This window comes from Tripterygium wilfordii, chromosome 12, assembly GCF_013401445.1.
Source record: "Tripterygium wilfordii isolate XIE 37 chromosome 12, ASM1340144v1, whole genome shotgun sequence".
Lineage (NCBI taxonomy): Eukaryota > Viridiplantae > Streptophyta > Magnoliopsida > Celastrales > Celastraceae > Tripterygium > Tripterygium wilfordii.
In genome coordinates, this window is record NC_052243.1 from 12,612,871 (window position 1) to 12,640,669 (window position 27,799).

The 27,799-nt window shown below is 37.9% G+C and overlaps 5 protein-coding genes across 10 annotated transcripts; 2 read left to right on the plus strand and 3 right to left on the minus strand.

Annotated features, from left to right (window-relative positions):
- Nucleotides 1-159: 159 nt before the first annotated feature.
- Nucleotides 160-2,038, minus strand: LOC120010092 (60S ribosomal protein L18-2). The gene is made up of 5 exons (XM_038860789.1): nt 1,900-2,038; nt 1,726-1,815; nt 1,503-1,631; nt 1,230-1,412; nt 160-536 (listed from the first exon to the last, which is right to left on the minus strand). Exons 1-5 carry the CDS (start codon nt 1,900-1,902, stop codon nt 378-380), a joined length of 564 nt encoding a protein of 187 aa, XP_038716717.1. The 5' UTR covers nt 1,903-2,038; the 3' UTR covers nt 160-377.
- A 216-nt stretch (nt 2,039-2,254) lies between these two features.
- LOC120010093 (malignant T-cell-amplified sequence 1 homolog) lies at nt 2,255-5,359 on the minus strand. 2 transcript variants are annotated; one of them, XM_038860791.1, is made up of 8 exons: nt 5,178-5,359; nt 4,076-4,157; nt 3,909-3,976; nt 3,704-3,801; nt 3,065-3,201; nt 2,801-2,868; nt 2,620-2,672; nt 2,255-2,493 (listed from the first exon to the last, which is right to left on the minus strand). In XM_038860791.1, the coding sequence occupies exons 1-8, from the start codon at nt 5,186-5,188 to the stop codon at nt 2,468-2,470; spliced, it is 543 nt and encodes a 180-aa protein (XP_038716719.1). In that variant the 5' UTR covers nt 5,189-5,359; the 3' UTR covers nt 2,255-2,467. The 2 variants fall into 2 exon arrangements, with proteins under 2 accessions (XP_038716719.1, XP_038716718.1); XM_038860790.1 differs by having other exon boundaries at nt 2,609-2,672; nt 5,178-5,356.
- Nucleotides 5,360-7,647: 2,288 nt separating this feature from the next.
- LOC120011480 (bidirectional sugar transporter SWEET16-like) lies at nt 7,648-10,170 on the plus strand. Its single transcript, XM_038862604.1, has 6 exons — nt 7,648-7,844; nt 7,959-7,995; nt 8,262-8,475; nt 8,855-9,019; nt 9,116-9,235; nt 9,643-10,170. Exons 1-6 carry the CDS (start codon nt 7,805-7,807, stop codon nt 9,970-9,972), a joined length of 906 nt encoding a protein of 301 aa, XP_038718532.1. The 5' UTR covers nt 7,648-7,804; the 3' UTR covers nt 9,973-10,170.
- A 601-nt stretch (nt 10,171-10,771) lies between these two features.
- Nucleotides 10,772-14,916, minus strand: LOC120010433 (CST complex subunit TEN1). 3 transcript variants are annotated; one of them, XR_005470881.1, is made up of 5 exons: nt 14,812-14,916; nt 14,488-14,639; nt 12,523-12,676; nt 12,252-12,420; nt 10,772-11,027 (listed from the first exon to the last, which is right to left on the minus strand). XR_005470881.1 is itself a non-coding variant. In XM_038861232.1 (3 exons), exons 1-3 carry the CDS (start codon nt 14,589-14,591, stop codon nt 12,304-12,306), a joined length of 375 nt encoding a protein of 124 aa, XP_038717160.1. In that variant the 5' UTR covers nt 14,592-14,804; the 3' UTR covers nt 11,714-12,303. The 3 variants fall into 3 exon arrangements, 1 of the variants encoding a protein (XP_038717160.1); XR_005470880.1 differs by lacking the exon at nt 14,812-14,916 and having other exon boundaries at nt 14,488-14,804; XM_038861232.1 differs by lacking the exons at nt 10,772-11,027; nt 14,812-14,916 and having other exon boundaries at nt 11,714-12,420; nt 14,488-14,804.
- Nucleotides 14,917-16,474: 1,558 nt separating this feature from the next.
- LOC120011036 (topless-related protein 3-like) lies at nt 16,475-27,160 on the plus strand. Of its 3 annotated transcripts, XM_038862051.1 has the most exons (26): nt 16,475-16,876; nt 17,698-17,877; nt 17,978-18,091; nt 18,499-18,657; nt 18,797-18,971; nt 19,086-19,218; nt 19,876-19,985; nt 20,119-20,254; nt 20,375-20,484; nt 20,681-20,750; nt 20,829-20,902; nt 20,975-21,070; nt 21,153-21,245; nt 22,748-22,875; nt 23,006-23,246; nt 23,329-23,499; nt 23,585-23,677; nt 24,208-24,360; nt 24,452-24,562; nt 24,657-24,836; nt 24,917-25,045; nt 25,142-25,237; nt 25,328-25,381; nt 26,162-26,344; nt 26,426-26,601; nt 26,727-27,160. In XM_038862051.1, exons 1-26 carry the CDS (start codon nt 16,797-16,799, stop codon nt 26,941-26,943), a joined length of 3,462 nt encoding a protein of 1,153 aa, XP_038717979.1. In that variant the 5' UTR covers nt 16,475-16,796; the 3' UTR covers nt 26,944-27,160. The 3 variants fall into 3 exon arrangements, with proteins under 3 accessions (XP_038717979.1, XP_038717981.1, XP_038717980.1); XM_038862053.1 differs by lacking the exon at nt 25,328-25,381 and having other exon boundaries at nt 26,730-27,160; XM_038862052.1 differs by lacking the exon at nt 25,328-25,381 and having other exon boundaries at nt 23,591-23,677.
- The last annotated feature ends 639 nt before the right edge of the window (nt 27,161-27,799 follow it).

Here is a 27,799-nt window from a genome sequence, read left to right on the forward strand (position 1 = left end):
AAAATGGTACACCGAATATCCATAAAACTAGCTGAACAGACAAAGTAAATTTGCTCAGTTACTTTCCATAGCCAGGAGAACAAACATTCCCACACAGCAAGGCTTACAAAGTGCTAATTGCCGGATTATAGAACTTTCACCCAATTCGGCCAACCACCATATATGTGAGAACTAAGAAGATGGACAATTTAATAAAAAGAAAGTGCTGCTTCTTAAATGAAAATGCAGCGAACAATGCAAGTACGTGATGGTTGAATCACCAAGAAACAATCACAAGCAACAGACACATGTACCTATAAGTCTACCCAAATTTGGATAGCAAAACTGGGATTGCAACAGTCAGAAAAAAAAACACTTCTTCAAGTAGTATAACAAACTCACACCCTAAATCCCCTGCTGTTCCTCCTTCCTCTAGCCCTCTCAAACTTTCTTCCCTTAGCCCGCACATAAGGCTTGGTATGGCTGTGTGGCACACCAGGAGCTGGACCAAAGTGCTTCACTGCTTCGCGAGCATTCTTGGGACCTCTGAGTAGAATCTGAAAATAAATGACATTTTAATTTAAGTATTTAACATAAACTAGCAACTTTCAAATTATGTAGCATTTTGAAATTTATAACCAAAAGAAATAATTGACTTAGCATAGATGATAGATGAAAAGAACAAGATTGATACTGAGCTAGTTGTATAAAGTTATAAGTCTTTTGAACGATTAAGAAGCCTTCAACAGGATTAAATACTATTATCACTAATAAGGAAATCAAAGATATCCTCTTTATTATGATGAAAACAAAAATCAACGAGTATCAAATGAGAAACTCCTTCCATACTGGCACCAAGACAAAGTAAAAGGAAGACACAAATTCAACTGACAAACAATCAATGCAATGCAAGGTGATAGACATTTTCTGTGCCTCTAAGCTTGCCAAAGACATCATTCCAATAACAGAGAAGTGATTGATTTACTTCATATACGTGACTTGCAATATTCCTAAACAGCCCTCAGGCTCATTAAATAATCAATGCATACGCTCCCTGACAACACTTTTTTTCAAAAGTAGATGTAACATCACATGCATACCCAACAAATTTGCATTCAATAGTTAGTATATGCAGTTGCTAATGATATTACCAGAAATCCCCCAATTCTTCCATTTTTTCATTTATACAAATAGAATTGCATAAAAGCAGTAAAATGTACATAAAGCTAAAAATGGGTACAGATACTTACAGTATTCTGGCCCAAGGGAGCCTTCAAAGCAAGCTTATCAAAAGTCAAGCACTCTCCACCGGCCTTCTCGATCCTGGCTCTTGCTTTTTCTGTGAACCTCAGAGCTGTAACCTTCAATGTGGGCACTTCATAAACCCTGACATCATCAGTCACTGTCCCCACCACTACTGCTACCTTATCCTCCTACATCCAAAGAATCCACTCATTCAGATCCAAAAGTCCTCAAAACTTCAAGGAAAAGAATGTACATATTAGAAACATAAATATACGTACCTTTCCTTTCATGAACCGAATCAACCTGGAGAGAGATAGCGGGGCCTTGTTGACCTTGCTCATGAAGAGGCGCTTCAGGATCATTGCGTTGAACTTGCTACCGGTTCTCCGGACAAGGAAACGGTAAAGCTGGAAGCAATAATAGCGCCATCATTCACTCACTGAAATGACACAAAATAAACGGACGAATATAAAAGTTGCAGGAAGTATGTATAAGTTTTACCTTGACGAGAAGCTTGAGGTAGATATCATCGGACTTCGGGGCCGTACGCTTGGTCTTCTTGCTCTTACCTCCTGCAATCAGATCGATCCCCTGAAAAATCAAACTAATGGTTCAGGAAACTTTACATCAAACAAACACACGAAGTGTCAAATTGAGAGAGGGATTGAGATAAACCATGGCGACTCGAGAAACGGAGCTCTGAACTACGCCGCGACCGAGAGAGGAAGAGAGCGAAAATGAAGCTAGGGTTTTGAGAGCTTTTATAGATGGTAGTTACGTTAATTGGAAAGGGCCTTAAGGTTCATGGCTATTGATGGGCCTTTCATCTTGCCAGCATTGGGCCTCTATTTTTGGGTCTGTTAAGCAATCGGGCTACAACTCAGTAAGAAATAAATATGAATTTTTTCTTCAAAGCAACATGACAATCCGCCATCAACATCCAAGGCGGACCTTGTTCAATAAGCGGAATGCATTATACGTCCGCTCTCCGCTCTCATAATGGGCAGTCAGAGAGAAGTACACTCACTCATTCTTAAAAGCAACATTCTTAAGACGGGGCGGAAAAGGGGGAGCAAGTACTTGATCGAAGATGATCTAAATATAAAACAAAAGGGGTTCTCTACAGCGAAAAGAGAGAACAAATTAGGTGCAATATTCATACAAACTCCGTTACTGCAAAAGATAAGCAGATATTTTGTCTCCTCCTTTGCCTTGCACAAGGGTGATACTGCATATGTAATTGTCACGACATCAATCGAGGCGCTCCATCTGGAAGAGAAGAATGATCAAGAGATTAGAGTTCAATATGTTCCGACAATTTATTTGAACATGTATAATGAATCAAAAGGATCAAAAGAGTGAAATATTTAATCACTATATACACCTTCCACAGACCATCATTGAGATAATGCATATTGTCCACTCCTATTCCCTTGTTAATTGCCCTTCTGCATACCATAACAGAAGTTATTTTGCAGCTCGGGGGAGGAGGGAATTTCCTCTTTGAAGTCCCATTCACACTCCTACCTTGACAATCACAATGAAGGAATCATAACAATGTCGGAGAATTACTTACATATCCTTTGCCGACATTTTTGTAAAGCCAATAGCAAGGGCATGTTGTTTTCCTTCAGCCATTATAGCCTGAAAGTATATACGAGTTTGCATATCAGAATAACTAACATCAACAACATAGAATGCTAAAGAGTGCAATCTACATCCTCAAACAATAACGAAAGGATTGAAAACTGTCATTAAGAGAATGACAAATTTACACAGAAATATATATATATATTCCAAGAGCAACATAATAGTGCAAAAGAAAAGAACACAACCATACCACTGGAGTCTCAGCTTCCACTTCATCATCCAAAACACCTCCCGGAGATGTAAGGCCAGGACACATTATGTTTGCGCCAGCAAGAACAAATTTTATTGCACCCCTGTCTACTTGTAACTTCTTCATTATATTTGGATCTGTAGAAAAACCATATTGGAAATGATTATGTATAGATTTTAATTTCAAGACAAAAAGAAGGATACCTTACCTTAGATGATTGCATAAGATTAAAATAAGACATTAAAATAGTAGCGATTCATAAATAAATTAAAAAAAATCTGACCAGCAATGCTTTTCATTAAAATATGCAGTCTTCAGAAAGAGAGATCAAAAGGAAAGGATAGGAGCATCAAGCTTATATAAAAAGTACCCATATGATTATTGTTAAAAGGAAACAGCAGCCAAATTTCAGAAGAGTTTGTGTTTTGTTTAAAGATCACATATTGCAGAACAAGTAAAAGTTCCTCCTCATAATCAACATAAATAGCTTTCAAACAAATGAGAATTGGTAAATGCTGTTTTACAAAGAAGCATCATAAAACAAGAGGAAAACTGCATAACCTAATAAAGAGAAAGTGTTCGGGGTTTTGATAGAGATCAATACAGGGATAAAATAAAAGACAGGAAAACAAAACTCACATTGATGAAGGAGCCGCAAGGTAGGCATATAAGGCCCATCTCGGATGTTAAAAAACAATGGCACGTTGTTCACCACAACAAGATTGAGATGGTTTTGACTACAAGGGGGTTACATTAGATACTTCCAATCAGAAACATATCATGCAAAGATTATCCAAACAAAACAAAAGTAAGGCAAAGAAGCAAAAGCAATGAGCTTACAAACCATTTAACAACAATTAGAGGCGACTTCTTGGGAAGTAAATCATCCAACACTGACTCAAGTCCTGGGTACTGTACCAGAAGCAAAAATTAAAGTTATATTTGAATTCAATTAGTAGGAGTGTAAGAGCAGAAGAGTAAAGAAGGAGAATAGACAAGAATGATCTTGACCTCATCCGCAATACTTTGCCGAATTTTGCGCTGCACAGAAGCCTTGACTTGGTTTTGTGCAGACACCTCTTCAGACGAAAACCTGCAACATTACACATACAGACAGAAAAACATAAGATCGATGCACATAAAAATATGTTCAAGAGGCACATGTACTACTACATATACAGAAATTAAATCAAGTTAAATTAAACCTCCGCAGCTGTGCATCATTTTGGGACACAAAACTTACTAATGTCTAGGGCCAAAATAAATGAAGGAAAGTGTAAAGAGATTACCTAAAATAAATTTTAAAAAAATGGTAGAAGAAAGAGTACCAATGGTTTGTAAGGTGGTTCGGGCTTTATTACACAGCCTAAAGTTCAAAAGCTACAATACCCACGAGTCATGCTACAGACCCCCCAAAATATGACCCTCGTTTTATCCCCAATCTTTGTGGCATGTGAAATAACCATTGATGATAAACAGGTCCACTTAACATCCAACACTTAAATGGGGTCATATTTTGGGAGACTCAGCATTATTATTCTAACGTCACAAAGCTCTGATTTTGATCAGAATGGGAAAAGAAATTGAAAATACTTCACCTACAACAAATACATATTTTCATCGAGGCATGATGTCATTGGAAAACTTGTTCCAGTGAACTAAAATAACTCTACTTGTTATTCTACTCAATCTGGATATTGACACCGCACCATATTAGAGGCAAAGGGAAAACAAAAAACTAATCCCCTAGCAGTAGTTCTGTATAAAAGACGATAAAGGTTCGAACTTTATCTCCAGAAACAATTAGCTTAAACATACAAATCGCAATTAGAACACCCTCCAAGAATGCATAACTATCTTGCTATACAACGAAAAATTAAAATTTACCGGAATTAACATAGAAAAAACGGCAAAAGAAAGAGTATCTACATTAAACAACATAATATAATAAAAATAAACAACATTGAATTTGACACCACAATGAAAGAAGGAAAATTCTCCTGACAAAACCCAGAACCGAAAATTCTCAGAACAAGAAAAGACTCGATTCTACTATTAATAAATGCTAGTTTGTGCACATTTTGGTGTACCCAGGGACAGAGAAGAGGCTTACTTCTTGAACATGCTGAGGATGGAGGAGATGAGAAAGCCAAGAGAGAGCAAATCGAGAGATCCTCAACTCAAGTAGAGAACTGAAGCTGTGGGTTTTGGGGTTCGGATCGATCCAACTTCCAGAACCAATTCGCTGCGCAGCAAGGTTCCAAATTTAGCGGTCATGACTCATAACCCCCGCGACCGCGTTCATATGAAGCCGGCCAGTTATTCCGGTCGGTTTTTCCGTATCCGACAGGACATTGTGGGTCGGGTTTTGGGTTCAAGTGGATGGGTCTGGCATTCGATTACGCGAGCCCAAATGAAACTCCATCATTGAACTGGTCGGAAAAAAAGCCCAAATGAAACTCCTTCAATGAATTGGGCCGAGTAAAAAATCCATAACTTGCTGACTGGACATTTTGAAGGGTCCGTCGTTCATTTTTCGCCTAAAAAGCACGCCGCTATGGATCAACAGTTGACCAATGCCGACAATATTATAACCCCATGTCGACGCCAAGTACCATGCCAACAACGCCAAAACCTCTATCTCCTCAAGTGTAGCCATACAGCTAACAGCTTCATCGGTTTCGACTCATACCGTACTTGCCTACACCAGACGTAATCTGACATCATTAGTGTACTTGGTCATATACCTTTTCAAGTTTACGTCACATCAATCATCTCATAATTTTCTCGAGACACCCATCATTTATGACAATAGATGCTAAACATCTAACATTTCTCTCGGAAAAGACCAAATTCAAAAGATTTACTTTGATGTACACCTAAAATTCTGTGAGTCCAATCAATTCTCGAGATCGTCATCATTACGAATCACCCTCCACTATAAAAAGGAGGCTTCAACATGAGGAAATGAACAAATTATCCTTACACTAAATACTACTCCTATATTGATATTTGAGAGAAAACGTATGACTTACTTGATCGCCGGAGTTTCCTTGGCTGTAACTCCTCCGATCAAGGACACCTCTTCTTGTGGGTTTTGTAATGGCAATTCATACTCATTTGAACCAAAATGAGTTTGAATTGGGCTCGTATTCAAGTTGGAGAAATGCACAAATCTGCATCTAATTTAGAAACCTGATGAGATTGATACAACCCATCTTGCCCCATTTGAATTAGGTTATATTAATAAAGTGAGAAGCCTAATACCTCTTTTTCCAGATTGCCCGCCATACCAAACTCTATAAATGTGGAGATCATAGATCGCAAGTCAAAACTCTCTTGTCCCATTGTAGTGGAGGTGGCATCATAAGATGAAAAAATGAACAGATTTTGGTACCCCACACATCTATCATTTGATATTCCTTCCTTTTATAACCCAAACAAGATAAGTGGCCTCACCGTCCTCATGAATATGGCTCACGTATTGTCTTGTTTACTGGAAAAACACCAAAACATAAGTACCATGAAAGGGACTTCTACCAACAAGAAGAGCTTCTGTTCAACTCATCTATATATATTGAACAACAATAGAAAATGTACTCAAGCTCGTATTTTTCTTTTAAGACTTGTAATCCAATATCGGATTGACATAATCTCAACCAAGTGATATATAAGCAAAGGTCTAGCAACTCTCATAGAAGTGATGCGTTTTCAGAGACTAAGTACTTAGGAGATGGCACAAGATTACAAATCCGTGCGAGTCTATGGCCTAATGTTGAGTTTTGCTTATAAACCGGTTATGTCAGACCGATGTGAGATTTTTAGTCTTGACACTCATGTTAGAGCCATGTAAGATTTTTAGTCTTGACATCCAGAGCAGACAATATCTACTATGAATTACAAGATCTAGCATCGCTTGAATAACCCACTTGATATGGGTTTATAAGAAAACCCATGTCCTTACCACATTAAGGAGGCTTTTTTCTTGGCCTAAGTATCATGGAGAACAAAGTCTTGCAGGTTCGATGTATCTATGAGAATTTGTAAACCCAAAACGGATAATATCTATACCACTTTGATGTATTTGATCTTCTTAACATGATTGTCAATTGTGTGTGACAATTAAGTAAATTGGTGTGTGGTTGATTTGCGTGAGAGTTTCCGTTAAAGTGTTGCTCGCTTGCTTGCTAGCATTGCATGAAGAAACGTTACATGGATGGAAAGTCGGTGATTGATTAATTGGATCAGGTCATAACGAAACAGCGATGGAGTCAATAATTATGTTAGTTCAAGAAAAATACTGATTTCTCACGCCAAATGCCTCTGTCGGCCCACAACCCGTTAGGTCTAAAATATCTCCTCTCTTGTAATAACACCAAGCTAGCAAGCAGTAGGCACCAACTCCAACAGCAGCAGCCAGCGTCAGCGGAATGACATGGTGCGCTCAAACCACTGAAGATTCTCTCCTAAACAATGTGCCTTCTTTTGATTTATATTCAAAACGAGCACGTCAAGACAATCTGTTTATATCATTTCATCAATAGTGCAAAGGTGGCAAATATCTATATCAGTCATTCATGCATGTCATCCACCACCATATAAGAACACAAAAGTACTCCTCACAGCCTTGTATTCTCTGCTTCACTTGTGTATCTCCTCCTCCTCATCCTCCCCTGCTTCTTTCTTCTCTTCTTAATTCTCCCGATCCAACGAGCTATTCTGAAATAACGTACTTTTTCCATGGCAGCTCTTAGCCTTAGCTTTATTATTGGCGTTATAGGTTATTTGTTCTCTGTGCTCTCTCGCATCATGATATATATATGTATATATGTGTGTGTTTACACAATATTCAGACGTTTATTCATATCCATTATTTTCATTTGTTTTGTTGTAGGAAACATAATTTCTCTATTGGTTTTTACTTCACCCATGTAAGTACAAATTAAGCATTAATCACTTAGCGATAGTCTAGTTGGTTATCTCTCCAGACTTAGGGTTTGAGTTGTCGGACGAGTCTATTTATACCTAACTCGGCCCCGAGTTTGAACTTAGTGGACTGTCCTAATTAAGGACACGTCTGCTAAGTTATTCTTGGTTACTCAAAAAAATCAGTTTGTTTAGTTATTTATTTTGTATTGTTAGAACAAGTTAGTAATTATTGATGTTTTTTTTTTTAATTTTCCTTTTGTTGTTTTAGAAAAACATTCTGGCAAGTGGTTAAGAAGAAATCAACCGAAAACTACAGGGGGGTTCCATATATAACCACACTACTAAGTACATGCTTGTGGAGTTTCTATGGAATTCTCAAGCCGAAGGACGGCGTGCTTATTGTGACAATCAACGGTGCCGGTGCCGTCCTCCAGCTGATCTACGTCACTCTCTTCCTCGTCTATGCACCTAGGGATAAGAAGGTAATTTTAATTTGTTTAATTAATTTCTCAAGTATACAAAATGTTTCCTTATTTTGTTGCCTACCATTATCTTCATTAATCTCTAATTGCTTAACATGCTATCTCCAAAAAATTTCAGAAGTTAGGTGCCAATTTGTGACCATAGATAGAAACTAAGAAAAATGAAGTGATAGCTACATATTACCATTCGGAGAAACTCTACAACTCTTTTAAAAGAGTTTAAAAGAGTTTAACAGACTCTAGGGAATTGCATAACCATGAAATACATGGGTGTACTTCAAAATGACCTACACCATTCCATCGGGGGTGTGCACGACTTTTGGCCTTATCTTTATCATTGACAAACAAACTTGTGATTTGGGTATGCTAATTTTGGCAGATTAAAACAGCAAAGTTGGTGGGCATATTAAATATTGGTTTTCTTGGGGCAGTAATTGCTGTGGCTCTTCTAGCAATTCACAACTTCTATATAAGGATGACCTTTGTGGGAGTTGTATGTTGTGGATTGACAATAGGCATGTATGCTTCACCTCTATCAGTCATGGTGAGTCTTTCTTAATTTCCTCATCGCATTACTCAATTTGAAAAATTTTAATCTAGTATTATTATTTTTCTAATGTCTATAATTAATCCTCTGCAGAGAACAGTCATGGTGACAAAGAGTGTCAAGTACATGCCATTTTTTCTCTCATTTTTCTTGTTCCTCAATGGAGGTGTTTGGTCGATTTATGCTGTTCTAGTTAGAGACATCTATCTTGGAGTAAGTAACTGTAATTCCTTTTTTCCCCTTAGAGATGTCAAGTGGGCCGGGTTCATGGGCCGGCCCTCTCGTTTGACTTCGGCCCATGAGGTTCACGAGCTGGACCGTCACTCTCAGTTGACATCGGCTCGTGAGGTTCGCGGGCTGGTCAAGGTGGCCCGCAAAGAAAAAACCTATGGCGCAGTCCTCTTTAATATTTTTAAAAGCTTCACATGGGCCCAAGCCCTGAACGGCCCTTCGTCTCTCAAGGACGGGCTGGAAATCCCGACTCAGCAGCCCGCTAAGAGGTGTTGGCCAGGCCAGCTCAATTTACACCTCAAACTTTTTTTTGGACCATAATTTCCAAATCCGAATATTAAAGCAGTAGTCAATCCTAACCCCCCCAAAAAAATATGTATTACTATCAGGTACCAAATGCGATTGGGTTTGTATTTGGGTCGGCCCAATTGATCCTCTACACTGTCTACAAGAACAAATCAAGAAAGCCAGCGGAAGAAGATGAAGATGTAGACTCTGTTCACCTTGTCAATGTGGAGAAGCTTGTGATAGAGGATGATGAAGAGGCCAATATGTCTAAGAACAGAAGGCTAAGCAAGGGAAAAAGCCTGCCTAAACCATCTTTTACTCGACAGTACAGTTTACAGAAGCTGGTGAAGACGCTTTCAATGAATAAGTACGAGTTGCACTCTGTTTGGGCTAATCAAGATGATCTTGAGATTGGCCACACCCCACAATGATGAAGACCACCACCCTCCTTGAATTTTTATTATAAAGAATATGTATGTATACGTATATAATTATACTAGTATTATTACAGTTTGTTTTGACCAAAATAAGGCATTGGTGTAGGCCAAGTCTCCTTTTGTGTAGTATTTTTAATGCAAATGCACGAAAAAAAGAGAGACTCCTTTCTGAGGATCTTTTGGAATGGTATATAAGCAAAAATTCAATCTCTCTCACACAATCAACGATTTTTTGAACCTAAGAACTAATAACGACGACGCAGAAAGAACAAAGTCGGCAGGCCTTTGGCCCAAGTCATATAAATTATTTTGTTTGCCTTTCAAATCGTATAAATATTGATTTGTCTGTGTTTATGCTGATTTTTCAACAGGTTCGAAAAGCCCATTAAGATTTGAATTTATAACCAAATTATGGGTCTCATAATGGGGGCTTTGTGTCATGTTAGGTAATGGGTAAATTGGTATTTTCATTATAATTTTATGTGTAGACTTATAATTTTTTGATGTAAATTTATCATGTTTAAAAAATCAAATAAAGATATTGTTTATATAGTGTGTAGATAAAATTTTACATTATTATTGAGTATTGGGCTCCTCTATGGCCATAGCCTATAGGTGATTTTGCTTGTGTTAAATTAGATAATCCTCGAGAATCTCTAACACGGCCCATGGACCTCGGTCAACCAGGCCGAGGGGATCCCGGCCCGTTTGACACCTCTACAATTGTAGTCTTTCTTGTTCATTTCTATTCAGCAGATAATCACCAAATCTCAAATTAGCATCACGTCCACCGGATACAAACTGTAACTTTATTATTATTATTATCAAGTTTCAATGGCTCTCTGGCTTATAATAGGCAGTACACAGTTTTAAAAACTAACAAGGGTACAAGCACAAGCAGCTGCCTGGCTCGCAAATATTACCAATCCCAGGATGCGGACCATATTTCTGTAAACATAAGCGATCGCATTTCGCTTGTATGCAATTTTCCATTGCTTCTGTCTCAAAACAAATATGTCCTGCATTTTCCCCCACAATCGAACAATCACCTGTGGAGAAAAAAAAGAAGAAAACATCAATTTTCAATTTATAAAAAAATGTTCCTGTATGAATACAAATTAGTAAGGAACCTAATTTTTCAGATTGAGTAACCACTACTTGCCTGTGGAGAAGGAGAGAGCGATGAGCGCAAGAATTGCGAGAGCATAAAGGTTCTTCTTCATGGTCATGCTTACTAATGATATGTTCTTGTATTTCTGATGAAATTAAATTGAAGTAAATACATTGTATATGTTGGTGCTATTTATAGTTATAATTTTACTTTACAATATCAAAAGGTCAATGAGGGGCTCTAAATATTATACCATTTCTGGAGTTTGTCATATATATATCCTATCTATCAATATAGGACCGATATGCTCTTTTTTTTAAAATTAAGATAGATATACAAATTCCATGGATATGACTCACACTCATTTAATTATGAGTTAGGTGCATAATAAATCTGCCAAAATAGTTACTATAAAAATGATTTAACATGGTTTTAAGGATGAATTGTAGCCAATTTTAACTAAAAGAATTGTAACCCCAAACCCTAGCGAGACTTTTTTTCTTCATTGTTTGGTAGGTGTAGACTTGTGAGACTTTGTGCATGTTAACCGGGGTTTGTTTGCGAATTTTGAGAGGGATGAGAAGAAACAAGTAGGGTTTGTTTGGCACAATCCATTTGTAGAGGTTTTCTCCGCTTTGGGCCTCAAAAGACTCATACAATTTTGTTCTTAAAAAGGCCATCTACGTTTGAGAGGAGTTGGACTCAAACTTAAAAACGACAAGGTTGACTCTCACCTATCCGACGTGGGATATTTTGTATTTCTAACACTTTAAGTTGGACGGATTAGAATTTAGAGTGAACCCCACAAGTATCTTAAATTTACTTGTTCAGATGAAGATCTTTGATTCCACTAGTCCAGGAAATGTGTCCAAAGAGAGAGGGACAAGTCAACATGACCAAGTTCTACATAGATACCCAATGATGTCATATTTCCCACCGTATTAAAGCCCAAACCCAAGTCTAAGAACTACCTAGTCTAGTTTCAGAGTCCATGGTATCAAGTTTATGGCAAGAAAACTACAATGCTCATAGTGCAGAAAATTTAACCGATGTTCCATTTCTTATCAGCTAAAAAAGTGATTTCAGTGAGCTAATTTGTAAAAGCACTTCAGAGAAGGGGAGATGCACATTTATATAAGTGCTAGTGAATTTATTTAGGTACCTTCTCTCATCTCTGCTTAAATACTCCACTTATGTGAAGCTTTGGTTCTGCATTAACTTGAATTATTCATGTGGTCAGCTTGAAACTGTCTCAGTAGTTGCAGAGACTGATGATACAGATTCAAGTCAATGCCGTCAACATTCCTGCCCACACGTGCGTGCAAGATAGCCTGTAAAAAGAACAAAATATATGTTCATACTTCATATTAACAAGCGATTTCCAGAGAGATATCAATAAGGCGAGTCACAGACCAATGGTATCAACCTCTTACCTCATTATCAGGCAGAATGAGGAGTTCACCAATGAACTGGTAAATAGAGCCCACTCGAAAGGTAATGTCCCTCAAGTGTTCAGTGTTGATCTTTAGGACAGCACCATCTTCCGCAACTATGGCTATGGCTGTCTCTGCAGAATACTCTTGGAGCCTAGGGGAGAAAAGGAAGTACTACATTTTTCAAATGATGTCACATTGTTGAAATCAGGCATAAATGCATATACATTTATGCTTGATTTTGCATCAACAAATAGCAAATTTATTTGGCAACAGGAGCATGAAAGAGACTAATAGTCTGTTGGCATCGACCCAATGCAATGCTGTAGTCAAAATGCAACCCGGTTATAAAAATTGACTTTGTTAAGCTTGGTTTTATCAACATCAGAAAACAAGAAAACCATAAAGTGCATCTTCCTTATTCTTCTTCCCACATATCCTGCAGCTCACACATAAAGCAATATGACTTCCACATTCCAGCAGTTTTTATATAAAAATCGTTGAGGGACGGAATCTAACATGGGTATCTATTATCGCACTGTTATGATTCTACATCTCATTATATTAAAATAGAGACAATATTGTCTTAGCCTCATTGGCTGCAATTAAGAAGGATATACTCACGAGACCATAAGCCTTGATACATTAAACACCATCAACCCTGATATTGTTTCCAACACATGATTTCCATAATCAGAAACATCCATTGTACAAGTGAAACAAGTATATGATAAGCGCAGAATATGTATGTTAAAGTCCATCGCAGTATTCTTAGGGACAATATACAAATAGGAAATTAAAAATCTTAATGGGTCTCAGAGTGGACTCAAACAATTAAACTAGCAGGCAGATTACAGTTTGTATTTCAATCACATGACAAACAAAAAAAATTGCCATGGAAGACAAATACAATCACCAACTCATCACAAGCAAGTTGTTTTTAACTACTATTTGAAACAACCTACACATATGAATTGTGAATGTTTCTAAATCAGTTGTTTTACGGATTGGAACATGGATTCTGATATCAAGATACTTTGAAAGCACATAGTTTTTCTTTGGGCCCAAACAACAATAAATAATAATCAAAGGAGGGTCACAAACAAATTTACTTAGGATAACATTCTAAACAAAACACCTGATGTGTGCAAGCCAGTTTATCATTTCTTTCAGCTAAGTTGAAAAATCCTACAATACACGTGGGTTTACAAGTACGGACATTACTTGGTCTCTGTGAGGACAAGGTTCACATCAATTGGCACAATATTTTATTTACCAGAAAAAATAATACCCCTCATATATCGGCAACCACAGCACCATCTGCTCTGAGATTACATTCACCACAATTGTCCTTTTCTTTTAGTGTTACTGTTACCCTCACCAAATGTATTACCTCTGACCACACTACATCCTATTATGCATCCCCCTCTACTTCCAATTCACCGACGTCCACCTATGTCACCATAGCTGCATCCAACTTCCTCTGTCACACTAAGTCTTTTAAGCAATAATTGTCAATAACACACTCAACAACAAACGCTGGTACAACTACCTAACCATGCATAAGAATATAAGATATAACAACTCTTAGAACCTCCATCCGTGCAATTTCCACCAATGGCATCAAGAAACAAATATGGGACATTACATAAACCTAATTGTGTCGTGATCTTTCTGAAAGGCTAGGATAAATCCGACTCTTCATTACAAAAACAAGCCATTACCAGGTGTATTCATTACTAATTGATGACATATATAGCTTTGCTCATAACATAACTTATTTTCACGTCCAAACGAAAACATCACGCAAAGGCATGTTTGAAGTTTTGCAATCGGAAGCATACAAGTTGATATATTGATATGTCCTCAAAATCCTGAAATCCCGCGAAGAAAACCAAAACGCTGCTAAGAGCATATCAATTGGAAACTAAAAAATCTTAAACACATAAATTTGGGAAAACTTACTTCCCAGTAACTCGAAGCGAAGCCCCTTCCTCGAAGAACGGTGAAGATGGCTGAAGCTCCGGCAAAGTAACCAATGCACCTGATTTTATCCCATGTGTTGCCATCGACCCACCAGAATAATCACTCTAATCGAAGCACCCAGAAACCCTAACCTGCAAATTGATTTCAATACACACAGCGTAACATTCAACAAGGGTAATTCATAGCTTGAAGCATGGATCTCGATTATGAATCGAAAATTTCTCAATCGCTCCTGTTAACATATCTTCAATGACTTGAAGATCGAAATAGAAGAATAATAAATACAGATTTTCCACTGCGCACCTGACATTCAAAGTCAGTAAACTCTGGATTTTTCCCTCGATACTCAAGCGCAAATGGAGGGAAACACAATTGGACTGCCCTTCTGGGCTCCTGAGACAGGCTAACATATCGGCCAACATGGGCCCGAAGACCAGAACAAGTGAAGACCAGGCCCAAAGCAAAGCCCAACGTTGGGAACTTTTTAGCGTCGTCCGAAGTTAGCGGTGCACGTGAGAAGCACCACTGCGTTGACATGCAGCGTCTGATTGCCTTAAGTGCCGAAACAAAGCGCGTAACGCATGAGTGCAGCAGAGAAGAAACGGGAAGCTTTCACGTAAAGCGATAGAAAAAAAATCGGTTCCGAATTTGACAATATGAAATATTAAAGTATACGAAATGTTTACATGTTGTGTTGTGATCTTAATTTGCATTAGATTTTAGGTTTAGTTAATTGATCAAACTATTGTAAATTTCCAACTAACTCCACATGACTTTGTTCTTCCTAGATAGAGCGAGTGGACTAAGACCAAGTCACTTAAACTTAGGAAAATGTCTTGTTAGTAGAGTGATATTATTGTCCTTGTAAAATGATATCATGTCTACATATCATTTCAATGTGAGACTTTAACACTCTCTCACACTTGTAGATTGGGTTATGCCAGACGCAATAAATGGAGTATAAATAATTTCCAACTTGATCAAATTGTTTCAATATCATGTTGTAAATATGTGGACAGTTCGATACACGATTCAATTTTTTAATAGTTAAATACATATTAATTTATTGTGCAAATATAGATTGATAGTTCAACCTTAATCACACCGATTGAATTTCGAAAATCTTTCGTCTAGACGGTTCGATACACGATTCAGTACAAAAAAAACCTTGCATAAAACACTTGTTTAAATTTGGTTATCTTTGCGATTTAATCGTGAGTTATTGCTCAGTATTTTCTATTCGAAAATGTATAGTTCAATCTATCCATCTCTGAAAAAGTTGATTATAATCACATAATATATTAAACCAAATGTCCATGTTGGGACTCATTATCCTTCAATATGTCTAATTGAGAGGAAATATCATTCCCTCCAAGTATACACACGACATAATTTTAGTTACTCAATAATGTTTTGTGAATGTCTTTAAATCTTCAACCCCATAAAATATTATTAATCGTTTATTCGCTGTATAGTGATATATTAGTTGGTGAATTTTTATGGAGTCTAATCTTATGGACTCTAGAGTTCATAAATTCGATTTTCAAGGGTAACAATATCTTTAGTCATGAGTAGCGCTTTGACTCAAAGAAGAGTTTAGGCGAGACCAACAACAAGCTTAAGTGGGGCCCACTCGAAATACTCCGGTCACAAACGCGTGAGAAAATGCGATTGTAGATAACGACTCGATTGTATCGAACATTAAAACTGTCGTGAGAAAAAGGTCTTTTGAAAGAGACAGTAGTACTGACGACTAGGACGCCGACCGGGACAGGACTGGACTGGACGTGTGTAGCGAATATTCACCAGATTTGAATAAGTAGTTTCGAATCCGCTTCAGAACCTTCACTGTTCCTATCATCTCACGCAATGATAAGACCGTTAGCTGATCTTGATAAGTAGGTGCAGTTATCTTATGAGTCTTCTCTATATAGGTCAGTAGAAACAGAAAGATCTCTGTACAAACGCATCGAAGATAGCGAAACCAAGTCTCTCTCTTCTTTATCTTCTCTCTATCTTAATACGCTGCCTTTGAAAGTTGAAACCCTAGAAACCCTCGATTCCCGTACTTAAACTAAGCTGAATCCTTTGAAGCTCCTCGAAATTTCGTTTTCAGCGAGCAATTGAGCTAAGATTCGGAGCTGAGCTTGTGCCATTTGGTGCGATTCGGAGCTTGATTGGTGTTTTTCGACTTTGAAAATCTCTGTTCATTTCTTCCTTTCTTGTTTTTGTTCCTGGTTGCTTTAACGTCGGTTTTAGCTTGGTTTTGGAAGATTTTTGGCGAGAGGATGTCTTCCCTCAGTAGAGAATTGGTATTTCTCATCCTTCAATTCCTGGAGGAAGAGAAATTCAAGGAGTCCGTTCATAAGTAAACTCCTCCACCCTTTATCTCTCTGTGCGTGTTTGTTAGTGAATATAAATGTTTATAATTCGTGTGTGTTGGTGTGTGTACGTTCAGTTGTTCACTCCTAGAAGGAAGAGAAATTCTTATATATGTGTATTTCATTTTGAGTTTAAGTGGTTTTGAATTTATGGATTGAAAATCTCTGGCGTTATTTTTCAGGGGAGTTTTTTTTTTAATTCTTTGGTTCTACTGTTCTAGGTTATTGAAAACTTGGAAGAACAAAGGTGGGTTTTATAGGTTGGATAAGGTGGTTGGACTTGTTTTGCTTGGTTGCTGAGGGAACCGATAAGAAGAAGGAAATAAATGAAGAATAAGAGATTATGGATCTTCAGCATTGAATTTTTACATAAAACGAGTGTCGTGGATTTAGTCCCTGTTGTAGGTTTGTTTTGAGCAAGTTTTAAAACTTATATTTTAGAGTTGCATTTAACCTTTTTAGCGTAGGGGTCAACTATAAACCATTCTCAGTTATGGGTATTAAAAGAAAATTAATAAGGTGATCAATTGAGAGTTGATAATCTAAAGTAAGTCAAGAACTCTTGTGTGTGTTTATTTTTTTTTTCTTCTTCTCTTTTTGTTGGTTTTCGGGAGCAGGGGTTAGAAATTAACTTGAAAGGTGCTAAGAGAGAACAAATTTATGCCAGAGTCATCTTTTGCTCCTCCACTAACAAAGAAAGCTTAGGAAAAAGCTTGTAATATTTCATTCAAAATGAGTGTCATGATTCACTTTCTCAGTTAATGGCTTTAGAACTCTTTGCCTAACTGGGCAAAAATGGCTGTTGCAGGCTTGAGAAAGAGTCAGGATTCTTCTTCAACATGAAGTACTTTGAAGATAAAGTTCAAGCTGGAGAATGGGAAGAAGTTGAAAAGTATTTATCAGGATTCACCAAAGTTGATGACAATAGATACTCCATGAAGATATTCTTTGAAATCAGAAAGCAGAAGTATCTTGAAGCACTTGATCGGTATGTTTTGGTTGCAACTTTATGTATATTTATGTTTGTACCGCTTTTGTGGTCTATTTAAAGTACGTAAATTTTGTGTTCTTTTGCTGTTTGGTTATAGGCAAGATAAGGCAAAGGGTGTTGAGATACTGGTGACTGATTTGAAAGTCTTCTCAACATTTAATGAGGAACTGTACAAAGAGATTACACAGCTTTTGACTCTCAGCAACTTCAGGTAATCATTTTTTGGAAAGACAAATAGGATTCTTTTTTCTTTATCAAAGATAAATAGGAAGTTATACATTAATAAGTCTATACGATGTTTGAAAATTCTCATTGTAGACACCTTTTCTCAACTGAGCTTCACTGAACAGCTGGGCTCAGTTATAGAAGATTTATCTTATATAGAAGCTGAATCAAAATGTATTAGAGGAATTCCTTCAAAAAGGAACATGTAAGAGAGGAATCAGACTATAATTTTCTTTTCCTGCTTTTTTTGCCTACCTTTTGAGACAGCAGTTATTCATATCCAAGTAACATCCTACTGTGGCACTGTTTTTTTGGACTATTGGGTCCATAAAACTATGTACTATTAAAATTAAATATTCTCAGCCTCTTTTTGTCTGCTGGTCCTTAATGCAGGGAAAATGAGCAGCTGTCCAAGTATGGTGACACCAAAACAGCTCGTACAATAATGTTGATAGAGCTGAAAAAACTCATAGAAGCTAATCCCCTTTTCCGCGATAAGCTTTTTTTCCCTACACTAAAATCATCAAGATTACGAACGCTAATAAATCAGAGGTAACGTTGCTTATGTATTAAATGACCAATCTATGATTTTTTTTTCTTATGGGAAATATGTTTTTAGAGTAGTACCAAGCTGGTACCACCGAAGCAAGGATACTGCCCTAAATGACATGCTAGCTGTTGGTTTATGTAGTTTGAATTGGCAGCATCAGCTGTGCAAGAGCCCCAGGCCAAACCCAGACATCAAGACTTTGTTCACAGATCATTCATGTACACCTCAAAATGGTCCTCTTGCCCCGACACCAGTCAATCTTCCTGTTGCTGCTGTTGCTAAGCCAGTTGGTTATACACCGCTTGGAGCTCATGGGGTGTGATATAAATCATCTAATGCTTAACCTTCCGATTCCTTCCCTGAACTATAATTATCTAACTTGTGGAGTGTTGACTAATGTATACTTATGTTTCCGTTTTTCTGTGTACAGCCATTCCCACCAAATGCCGCAGCAGCAGCTAATGCTGGTGCTTTAGCTGGTTGGATGGCCAATGCTTCTGCTTCTTCATCCGTTCAAGCAGCTGTTGTTACTGCATCGTCAATACCTGTTCCACAAAATCAAGGTTAGATGGCTGGAGTTAGCAGTTAATAGATGCACATTGCTCTGGTAGTGCAGGAACATTGATTACGATGTCTCTCAACTTCTTGGAAAATATTGTACTTTTTTCCGCTCAACTTTTTGGAATACACTGAGGTTGTTTCCAAAAATTGAACTTGCAACCTCTCGGTTGCATCATTGCAACTCTACCACTGGGCTACATGTTTGCCTTGGGTAAGGTATGCGTACATTCTGCATGTCCCTGACCACGCCCACTGTGAGAGCCACAAGCACATGAGTTGTATTTGCTGCACAACAGCCAGTATGGTGAAGGGCTCCCTCAAGTTTTTATTTTTTCCTTCCTCTTAAAGAAGGATAAAGTGAGGTCTATATTGACTATCAGTTGTCAGCATTTCGAAATTATGAATATTTATGCATATATGTTGAATGTACTCTGTGAGTGGATATATGTATTCTGCAAGTGGATACTCGAGGAGCTTAAAGTTTAAATGACCATTAGATTTTTTTTTTGTTTGTTGATCTCTAGAATGATATATGCAATTGAGTATATAACCTGGCAAGGGCACAAATTTTTAACTAGATGCACAACAATTGAGTTTGTCGTATTTCTAGGGTTACTTATTGGATGACAGTCTAGTTTTTAACTCACTAGTTTCATCAGTTTTGAAACGCCCAAGGACTCCTCCAACAGCTCCAGGTCTGGTTGATTATCAGAGTGCTGATCATGAAGAACTAATGAAACGATTTCGACCCGCCCAGTCTGTTGAGGAGGTAAGTCCACTTAATATAAATTTCATGTAGGCTGTTTGGACTATTTCATCATGCTTTTTGTCACTGTATTACATAATTATTCGAATCTTCATTTATTTTATTCACTGTTCTCTCATTGCTTATTATTTGTCAGGTGACATATCCAACACCTCGACAGCAAGCCTCTTGGTCATTGGATGACCTGCCTAGAACAGTAGCTTTGACCTTGCATCAAGGATCCACTGTGATGAGCATGGATTTTCATCCTTCTCACTCCACATTGCTACTCGGTATAATTGTTTATCTTCCTTAAGATCGCACTTGTAAAGTAGTTGAAAACTCGTTGCATGCTACATTTCTCTCCTCTCCCCTTCTTAATATTCTTTCACTGACATTCATCACTTGAACAGTTGGTTCTGCTAATGGTGAGATTACACTGTGGGAACTTATACTGAAGGAGAGGATGGTCTCCAAGCCGTTCAAGATTTGGGACATGGCCGCATGTTCATTGCCATTTCAGGTTCTAATATTGCAGTAGCTTTTTGTATTGCATTTTGGCCTCATATATATTTCCTTATATTCTTGTCATCACTTAATATGCAATTTTGATTAAGATACTGCTGAATGCGTGCCCTTTTCAGTTCAAATAATGTTTGACGCTGAAGAATCTTAAGCATCTAATTGCTCTGCGGTCTTATTATCCGTTGTTTATTCAGGCTTCTATTGTCAAAGATGCACCAATATCTATCAGCCGTGTGGCATGGAGTCCAGATGGAAAATTTGTGGGTATGTTACACCCCCTTCCCCGCTGTTGACTATACTTTTAGATTTCATGTATCCATCTTATTATTTTCCTTCTTGCAGGTGCTGCATTTACTAAACATTTGGTCCACCTATATGGTTATGCTGGATCCCGTGATCTACGCCAGCATTTAGAGGTGGGTATTGCTACTTGACCATCTAGGCATATGTTGTTGCTGCAGCCTTACTTGTTTCCTTTGTGTTCACAGATTGATGCCCATGTTGGTAGTGTGAATGACTTGGCTTTTGCTCATCCAAATAAAACACTGTGTGTGGTCACCTGTGGAGATGACAAGTTGATAAAGGTGAGAAATTTCTTGCAATAAATTCTGATTATGATAGAATGAGAACTGCATTTCATATACTCTAAATGAAGAGATGAACCAGGTGTGGGATTTATCCGGACGAAAGTTATATCACTTTGAAGGTCATGAGGCACCGGTGTATTCTATCTGTCCTCACCACAAAGAGAGCATTCAGGTATTTGAGACATCTTTTTTCATAGATATCATCTCTTTTTGAATTTATTTTGTTTGCATTGTCTATTTTTGTTTCAAATAGTATCTCCAGACATGCTGGAAATGTTTTTGTCCTCTGTTTGTACTTCCTAATCATTTTGCTTATGCAAAAGTGCAAGTATCAACCGAAAGTGAGCCCTTGGTCTAGTGGTAAAGTTGCTTCATCACAACCCAATGGTCATGGGGTTCCATTCAGTTCTTGGAAAATTGCCTCTCCAATATGTGGGGCCAATTTTGTGCACATCTTCCGCTTCTCCAATCCTGTCTCCACTGTGGGACTCTTGTGCGCCACGATAGCAGTTGCATTATAGGAAAATGTAAACATATGACTGTCTTATTGTTTACGGTCAGTTAATGAATTGATTATCATTGGGCTACAGGTGTTAATGCTACGAAGTCAATGATAATAAACTGATTATCATTAGGTGTCTCATGAACTAGTTGGATTGTTCTACAAACTTTTATAAGTTCACCAATTATATTGAAGTAAAAGTAACTCAGCAATTTCTGAACTGACTGAGCTTTTTTCTTCCCAAAACAAAATCTAGTTCCGGTATGAACCTGTTTTAGTGATTAGGTGATGGGTCATGGGGGAGGTAATATTGCTATGTACTTTTGAGAGACTTGGAGTCTTTTGGTTGCTTGTTGGAGATGCTATATATGTTAGAGATATATATATAGATGTTTTATGTTATATTAGGCTTGAGGGTATTCTTGTCTTTGTACTACCCCAAGCCTCTCTCTATATATATGCTTCTCTTGTAACCCTTATTCATTAATACAAATCTCTCTTTCTTATAACATATGTATTTAATTACTCCTTTAAAATTCCAAAAGACAAACCTACAAAAAACTGCACATTTTCATTTTGACGTATTTTCAAGGAAACATTTGAACAGATTACAGAATAATCAAAATTGTTCCTTTACTCTAGTGGATATGAAATCGATAGGCAAATTTGCCACCTTTTATTGAAATCAGAAATTCTTCCACTCTCATTGATATCAAGGCTACACCAACCTGCCGTCAATACTGTTTTTGTTCCTTCACATGCATTCTATCACTGCCTGTCCACCCTATTTCTCCGCACTGATGATGGTTTTAATGCTAGGATGCATGATATCTATCTCTGCTTTAATGCCCTTACCTTGTGTGGGGGTGGTGCACTAGAATCAATGCCTTGTTTATTGCTCTCTATGGCACAATCAATGCCTTACTTAGTGGGTATTGGTTCAGTACTCAGAATATGAATCTTCTGTGTTTGTACTTTTGCCTGTGCTTGCTTTGTAACAAATTCTGTCAGCAATTTCTGATGCATTCATGCATGCACTCTATAGTATTGCCCATGCAATGTTGTTCACACCACTTAGTATTACTTGCTGAATCGGCTTGTAGTGTAATAATAGTTATATATTATATTGAGTTGAAGAGATGTTTCAAAGGCATTTTGATTTTGGATTGCAGTTCATATTTTCAACAGCTATTGATGGGAAAATAAAAGCGTGGCTCTATGACAATATGGGGTCTAGAGTTGACTATGATGCTCCTGGCCATTGGTGCACAACAATGCTTTATAGTGCTGATGGAAGCAGGTAAGATTAATGAAATTCTGTTGTGTTTATTTTGTTCAGTTGGTTTCTTTGGTCTGATCCCTGGATGTTTTTCCAATTTCTACATTTATGATTGGTTTCTTACTGTTGTTTCCTACATATATTTCTTCAGGTTGTTCTCTTGTGGGACGAGTAAGGAGGGGGATTCTTTTCTTGTTGAATGGAATGAAAGTGAAGGAGCAATGAAGAGGACATATACTGGGTTTAGGAAGAAGTCTGTGGGAGTAGGTGTTGTACAGTTCGACACAACCCAAAATCACTTTTTAGCTGCCGGTGAAGATAGCCAAATAAAATTTTGGGATATGGAAAATACCAATGTTCTGACAAGCACAGATGCGGAGGGTGGACTACCGGTTGGTTATATTTTTATATTAATAGCTCTTTCGTGATACTTTTCCCTCCCAAAATTTGTACTTATTATATCAAATGCTTCAGCCACTTCCCCGCTTGAAGTTTAACAAGGACGGAAGTATTCTTGCTGTTTCAACAGCAGACAATGGATTCAAAGTACTCGCAAACAATTCTGGTCTTAGAATTTTAAGATCGGTTGATATGCCCCCGGCTTATGAAGCACTAAGAATGCCCATTGAATCTTCTGTCATCAAGGTTCTGGTTGTTTCTTTATTTTGTTTGAATATTTACATATGAATACTTTTCACTAGTATGTGTGATAACTGCCTTTCATGTCTAGTTACAGGTTTCAGGCACTTCTGGTATTCCAAATGTCAGTCCAGTCAATTGTAAAGTGGAGAGGAGCTCCCCTGTTAGGCCTTCTCCAATTATGGTATGTCAGTGAGATATTTCTAACATGACGTCTTTAGTTTTTTTCCTTCCAAACATATTTTAGTAGCCGGGTCCAGTGGTAACTTCATGGATTGGCTTCCTGGACATGTACTTTAGACGTTATAAGCAATATTTATAGGGTCTGTATTATCAGTGAATGCAACAAATGTGTCCGATGAACTTAAAGTCTCCTCCTCCCAATTATAGTGCACTCTTGCTTTTGATGGGATGATTGATATGTGCCACTACGTGATAGTGCACTCTTGCTTCCCAGTTATAGTGCACTCTTGCTTTTGATGGGATGATTGATATGTGCCACTACGTGATGATAAATAAACTTCGAAAGTACCTTTTTTTGATTAGTGACTTTAAAAATACTTGCCCTGAGTTTTTTGTTAGGTTTTTTCTTCTTATGGGTATTCACCCTGCTTTTCTGCAATTTATTTCCTCTTTGACTTTGACAAGCTACTGCGGTTGGTAAATCTTTTACTGGCAGATAATGATTCCCTTGTTTTGGTTTTCTTTTATAAGAATGGAGTTGATTCGATGGGTAGAGGCGTGGAAAAGCCAATAAAGATGGATGAAGTGATTGATAAATCCAAGCCTTGGCGGCTGGCTGAAATTGTAGATCCCGGCCAGTGCAGAATGGTTAGCTTGCCTGACAGCACTGATACTTCTAGCAAGGTGTGTTGAAGCTTCATTTTAAGGTTCTTATGGATTGCAGGACTTTAATCAACAACTGCTTGAACCCTTATTTATATATATAAATATCCAGGTTGTTCGACTTTTATATACAAATTCTGGAGTTGGCATTTTGGCACTTGGATCTAACGGGGTTCAAAAGCTGTGGAAGTGGATTCGCAATGAGCAAAATCCAACTGGGAAGGTACTTCATTCTATTCTTGTTGTCCCTTTGATTTCTGTGTGTGTTTGGAATATCGTTTGGCGAAGAGATTGCTGAAGTGAGTGAGCTTTTGAAGGCCACTGCAAGTGTCGTACCGCACCATTGGCAACCAAACAGTGGTCTTGTTATGTCCAATGACATCACAGGTGTCAACCTTGAAGAAGCAGTCCCGTGCATTGCACTCTCTAAGAATGACTCATACGTCATGTCAGCCACTGGTGGAAAAGTCTCATTGTTTAACATGATGACCTTCAAGGTATATCTAATCATCATTGGCGATAAGATAGTATTAACATTTCTTTTTCAGTGCTTTATCATGACTTGCTTGATTTGTAGGTAATGACAACATTCATGCCGCCTCCCCCTGCTTCTACCTTCCTAGCATTCCACCCACAGGATAATAACATTATTGCTATTGGAATGGAGGATTCTACCATTCACATATACAATGTCAGAGTGGACGAGGTAGTTACTCTTTCGACCCGCTTGTATTTGTTTTATTTTCCAGGACTTAATTTGGGTCTTTGACTGGAACTGATGTGTCTGCTTTGAGTTTTCTAGGTGAAGTCAAAATTGAAGGGCCACCAGAAGCGGATAGCTGGTTTAGCCTTCTCCACCAATCTTAACGTCTTAGTTTCATCTGGTGCCGATGCTCAAGTAAACAAAACCCTTGACATGGTTACTTGTGTTTGTTTATAATATATGTGCTTCTCTGTGTGTGTTTATCTGTCTAATTATGAAATGCAGGTAGCCTTCTATCCATTGATTTGCATAACTCCAATTTGTGTTGCCTTTTTTTGGGTATGAATAAATCCAACACCTTAATGAGCATATAGAAATGGCATTCCTAATTGTCTGGAGTCCTTTAGCCAGTGTGTAAAGGTGTCCCCATGGAACAATTTAAAAAATGTATCCTCTTCAATTATAATCAAGTATTGTTGGTGGTTAGTTGTAAGATATGTCAATAATGGTTACATGTGACCCAGATGCTTTTATCTTTTTGTGTGGCCATCAGTTCTTAGCAGAGGTCTTTGCTAGTTGCTGAAGGCTGATGATTGTTGTTGGTGGGGGTTAAACAAATGGGTCGTTGTAATCAAGTTTTGAAACCACCAATCATAGATAAGAGCATTTGAGTTCACTCCTGAAATTAACTTTTCATTCTCACTCCTGAAATTAACTTTTCATTCTCAATATAGTTACTTTCTAAGTTTTATACTTATTATTTTGTACCTAGAAATTATGTTCCACTGGCTTGTTTCTTTCTATGTCACTTCAAACTGTAAAATATGGAAAGTATATCTGCAAATTATTTTATTTTAAACAAACAGAGCCGTTAATGACATCCTTTTTATGCCAAGGGAGTGCTAATGGCAGCTGGCATTTCACCTTGGTGGTGAAATTTGCTGTCAACTTTTAATTGTGTTAACTTCCTTCTATCCTTCACAAACTTTTTCATTGATGTACTTGCGAACTGTGAATTGAAAATCCAGAAACTTAAAAAGGAGGGCCTTTTAACTCATTCATGGTGCAAAATTGTGTGATCTTGTATATTGCTCTAATAGCAGCACATGCCTTCTGCAGCTTTGCATTTGGAGCATTGATACATGGGAGAAAAGAAAGTCTGTAACAATTCAAATTCCAGCAGGAAAAGCGCCAAGTGGAGATACACGTGTGCAGTTCCATTCTGATCAGATGCGCATGCTAGTAGTTCATGAGACCCAGTTAGCTATATATGATGCTGCCAAGATGGAGCGAATTCGGCAGGTAGGAGGTCCATGTTGTGAAGTAATGCAATTTCTATTTACTGATATTTTCAAGCAATTCTAATGCATTCTTCCTTTGCAGTGGATCCCACAAGAGTTATTGTCTGCTCCCATATCTTACGCAGCGTACTCTTGCAACAGCCAACTAGTTTTTGCTACCTTTGTCGATGGTAACATTGGGGTTTTTGATGCTGATAGCCTGAAACTCAGATGCCGCATTGCTGCGTCATCCTACCTGTCTCAGTCAGTCTTGAATGGGTTAGTTGATACCCAAAAATAAAATTTCCTTTATGATGATATGCTCTGTGAACACAATCCTGCCCTTTACTATGGTTACGGTACTATGATCTTTTTCACTGATCTCCTGTTAATACTTTTTGTAGTAGCCAATCTGTGTACCCACTTGTTGTCGCCGTGCACCCTTTGGAGCCCAACCAATTGGCAGTTGGGTTAACCGATGGGTCTGTTAAAGTTATGGAGCCGACAGAATCAGAGGGAAAGTGGGGGTCGACTCCACCAGCTGATAACGGGACGTTAAACAGTAGAACGACGTCTTCGTCCACCACAAGCAACCACACACCAGATCAGTTGCAGAGATGAGATCCCATGTTTCTTTGTTTTGTGATAGTTGTCATCTGTAATCTAATTCCACAGAGAAATTTAGGAGTTTTAGTCCCCATATGTTACTTTATTGTAAGTAAAGCTTGGAAGGTGATTATTAGTTATACACATTCTTGTATATACCTTGTGTAGCCCAACTCTGTATCTGATTTCCCATTCCCCTGTTTTTATAGTGGCAAGCTCCAACTCCCAAGTATCCTATGCTTCTAGTGTTACATTCAAATAACAAACCATACTGATAGACCATGAATCTTAAGCAGGGGAAAGATGGTTTGGTTAAGTAAATGTCACAATTGAAATCGTCTCTCGACATTAAATATTATCAACTCTTTTGAAAATCTAAGCTCGAACACATCCGCTCAGGGCTATGGGTTTGCACGAATTTGTTCTTTTGTTATTTATGAGACGTCGTCATTGGTTCTTAGATCCATAAAATGTGTCTTTGTATCAAAGGTGTAAGACTTTACTTATATATTAATCAATTGTGTTATGACAATTCGATGTAAGATATTAGTCATGATACTACTCCATACGTCCAAGTGGATCGAGACTTTTGTTAGAACCTTATGATTATCCCACATCGATTAGTGTGGGGAAACCAATCCAACATAAATGGAGCTCCCTCTCTCCCCTTTAATAGGCCTTTTTATGGGAGATGTATGAGCTCTTGATATGCTATTGGAGTAGACCCCCTACTGATTGTTGGGCCTCATTTCACTTGTTGGGCCGTTCGAATGCCTTACGACAGGCCAGTGCACACGTGAGTTGGGGTGTTAGAATCTTATGGTTATCTCACATCGACAAGTATAGGTAAACCAATCCAACATAAATGGAA

Bases quoted from the DNA above. Each gene is read 5' to 3' on its own strand.
- LOC120010092 (XM_038860789.1), bottom strand. The intron at 1,632-1,725 runs GTAAAACTTATA...TATTGCTTCCAG, and splicing joins ACCTCAAGCTTCTCGTCAAG to CTTTACCGTTTCCTTGTCCG. The intron at 1,413-1,502 runs GTACGTATATTT...CTTTGGATGTAG, and splicing joins TTCGGTTCATGAAAGGAAAG to GAGGATAAGGTAGCAGTAGT.
- LOC120010093 (XM_038860790.1), bottom strand. The intron at 3,802-3,908 runs GTTTGTAAGCTC...ACCCCCTTGTAG, and splicing joins CCTCTAATTGTTGTTAAATG to TCAAAACCATCTCAATCTTG. The intron at 3,202-3,703 runs GTGAGTTTTGTT...GTTTTTCTACAG, and splicing joins CTTGCGGCTCCTTCATCAAT to ATCCAAATATAATGAAGAAG.
- LOC120011480 (XM_038862604.1), top strand. From the start codon at position 7,805: ATGGCAGCTCTTAGCCTTAGCTTTATTATTGGCGTTATAG. The intron at 7,845-7,958 runs GTTATTTGTTCT...GTTTTGTTGTAG, and splicing joins CTTTATTATTGGCGTTATAG to GAAACATAATTTCTCTATTG. The intron at 7,996-8,261 runs GTAAGTACAAAT...TTGTTGTTTTAG, and splicing joins TTGGTTTTTACTTCACCCAT to AAAAACATTCTGGCAAGTGG.
- LOC120010433 (XM_038861232.1), bottom strand. From the start codon at position 14,591: ATGGCAACACATGGGATAAAATCAGGTGCATTGGTTACTTTGCCGGAG. The intron at 12,677-14,487 runs GTAAGTTTTCCC...TTTCTCCCCTAG, and splicing joins TCGCTTCGAGTTACTGGGAA to GCTCCAAGAGTATTCTGCAG. The intron at 12,421-12,522 runs GTAAGAGGTTGA...TTCTTTTTACAG, and splicing joins TCATTCTGCCTGATAATGAG to GCTATCTTGCACGCACGTGT.
- LOC120011036 (XM_038862051.1), top strand. From the start codon at position 16,797: ATGTCTTCCCTCAGTAGAGAATTGGTATTTCTCATCCTTCAATTCCTG. The intron at 21,246-22,747 runs GTATTTGAGACA...TTTGGATTGCAG, and splicing joins ACCACAAAGAGAGCATTCAG to TTCATATTTTCAACAGCTAT. The intron at 25,238-25,327 runs GTAAACAAAACC...TATGAAATGCAG, and splicing joins CATCTGGTGCCGATGCTCAA to GTAGCCTTCTATCCATTGAT.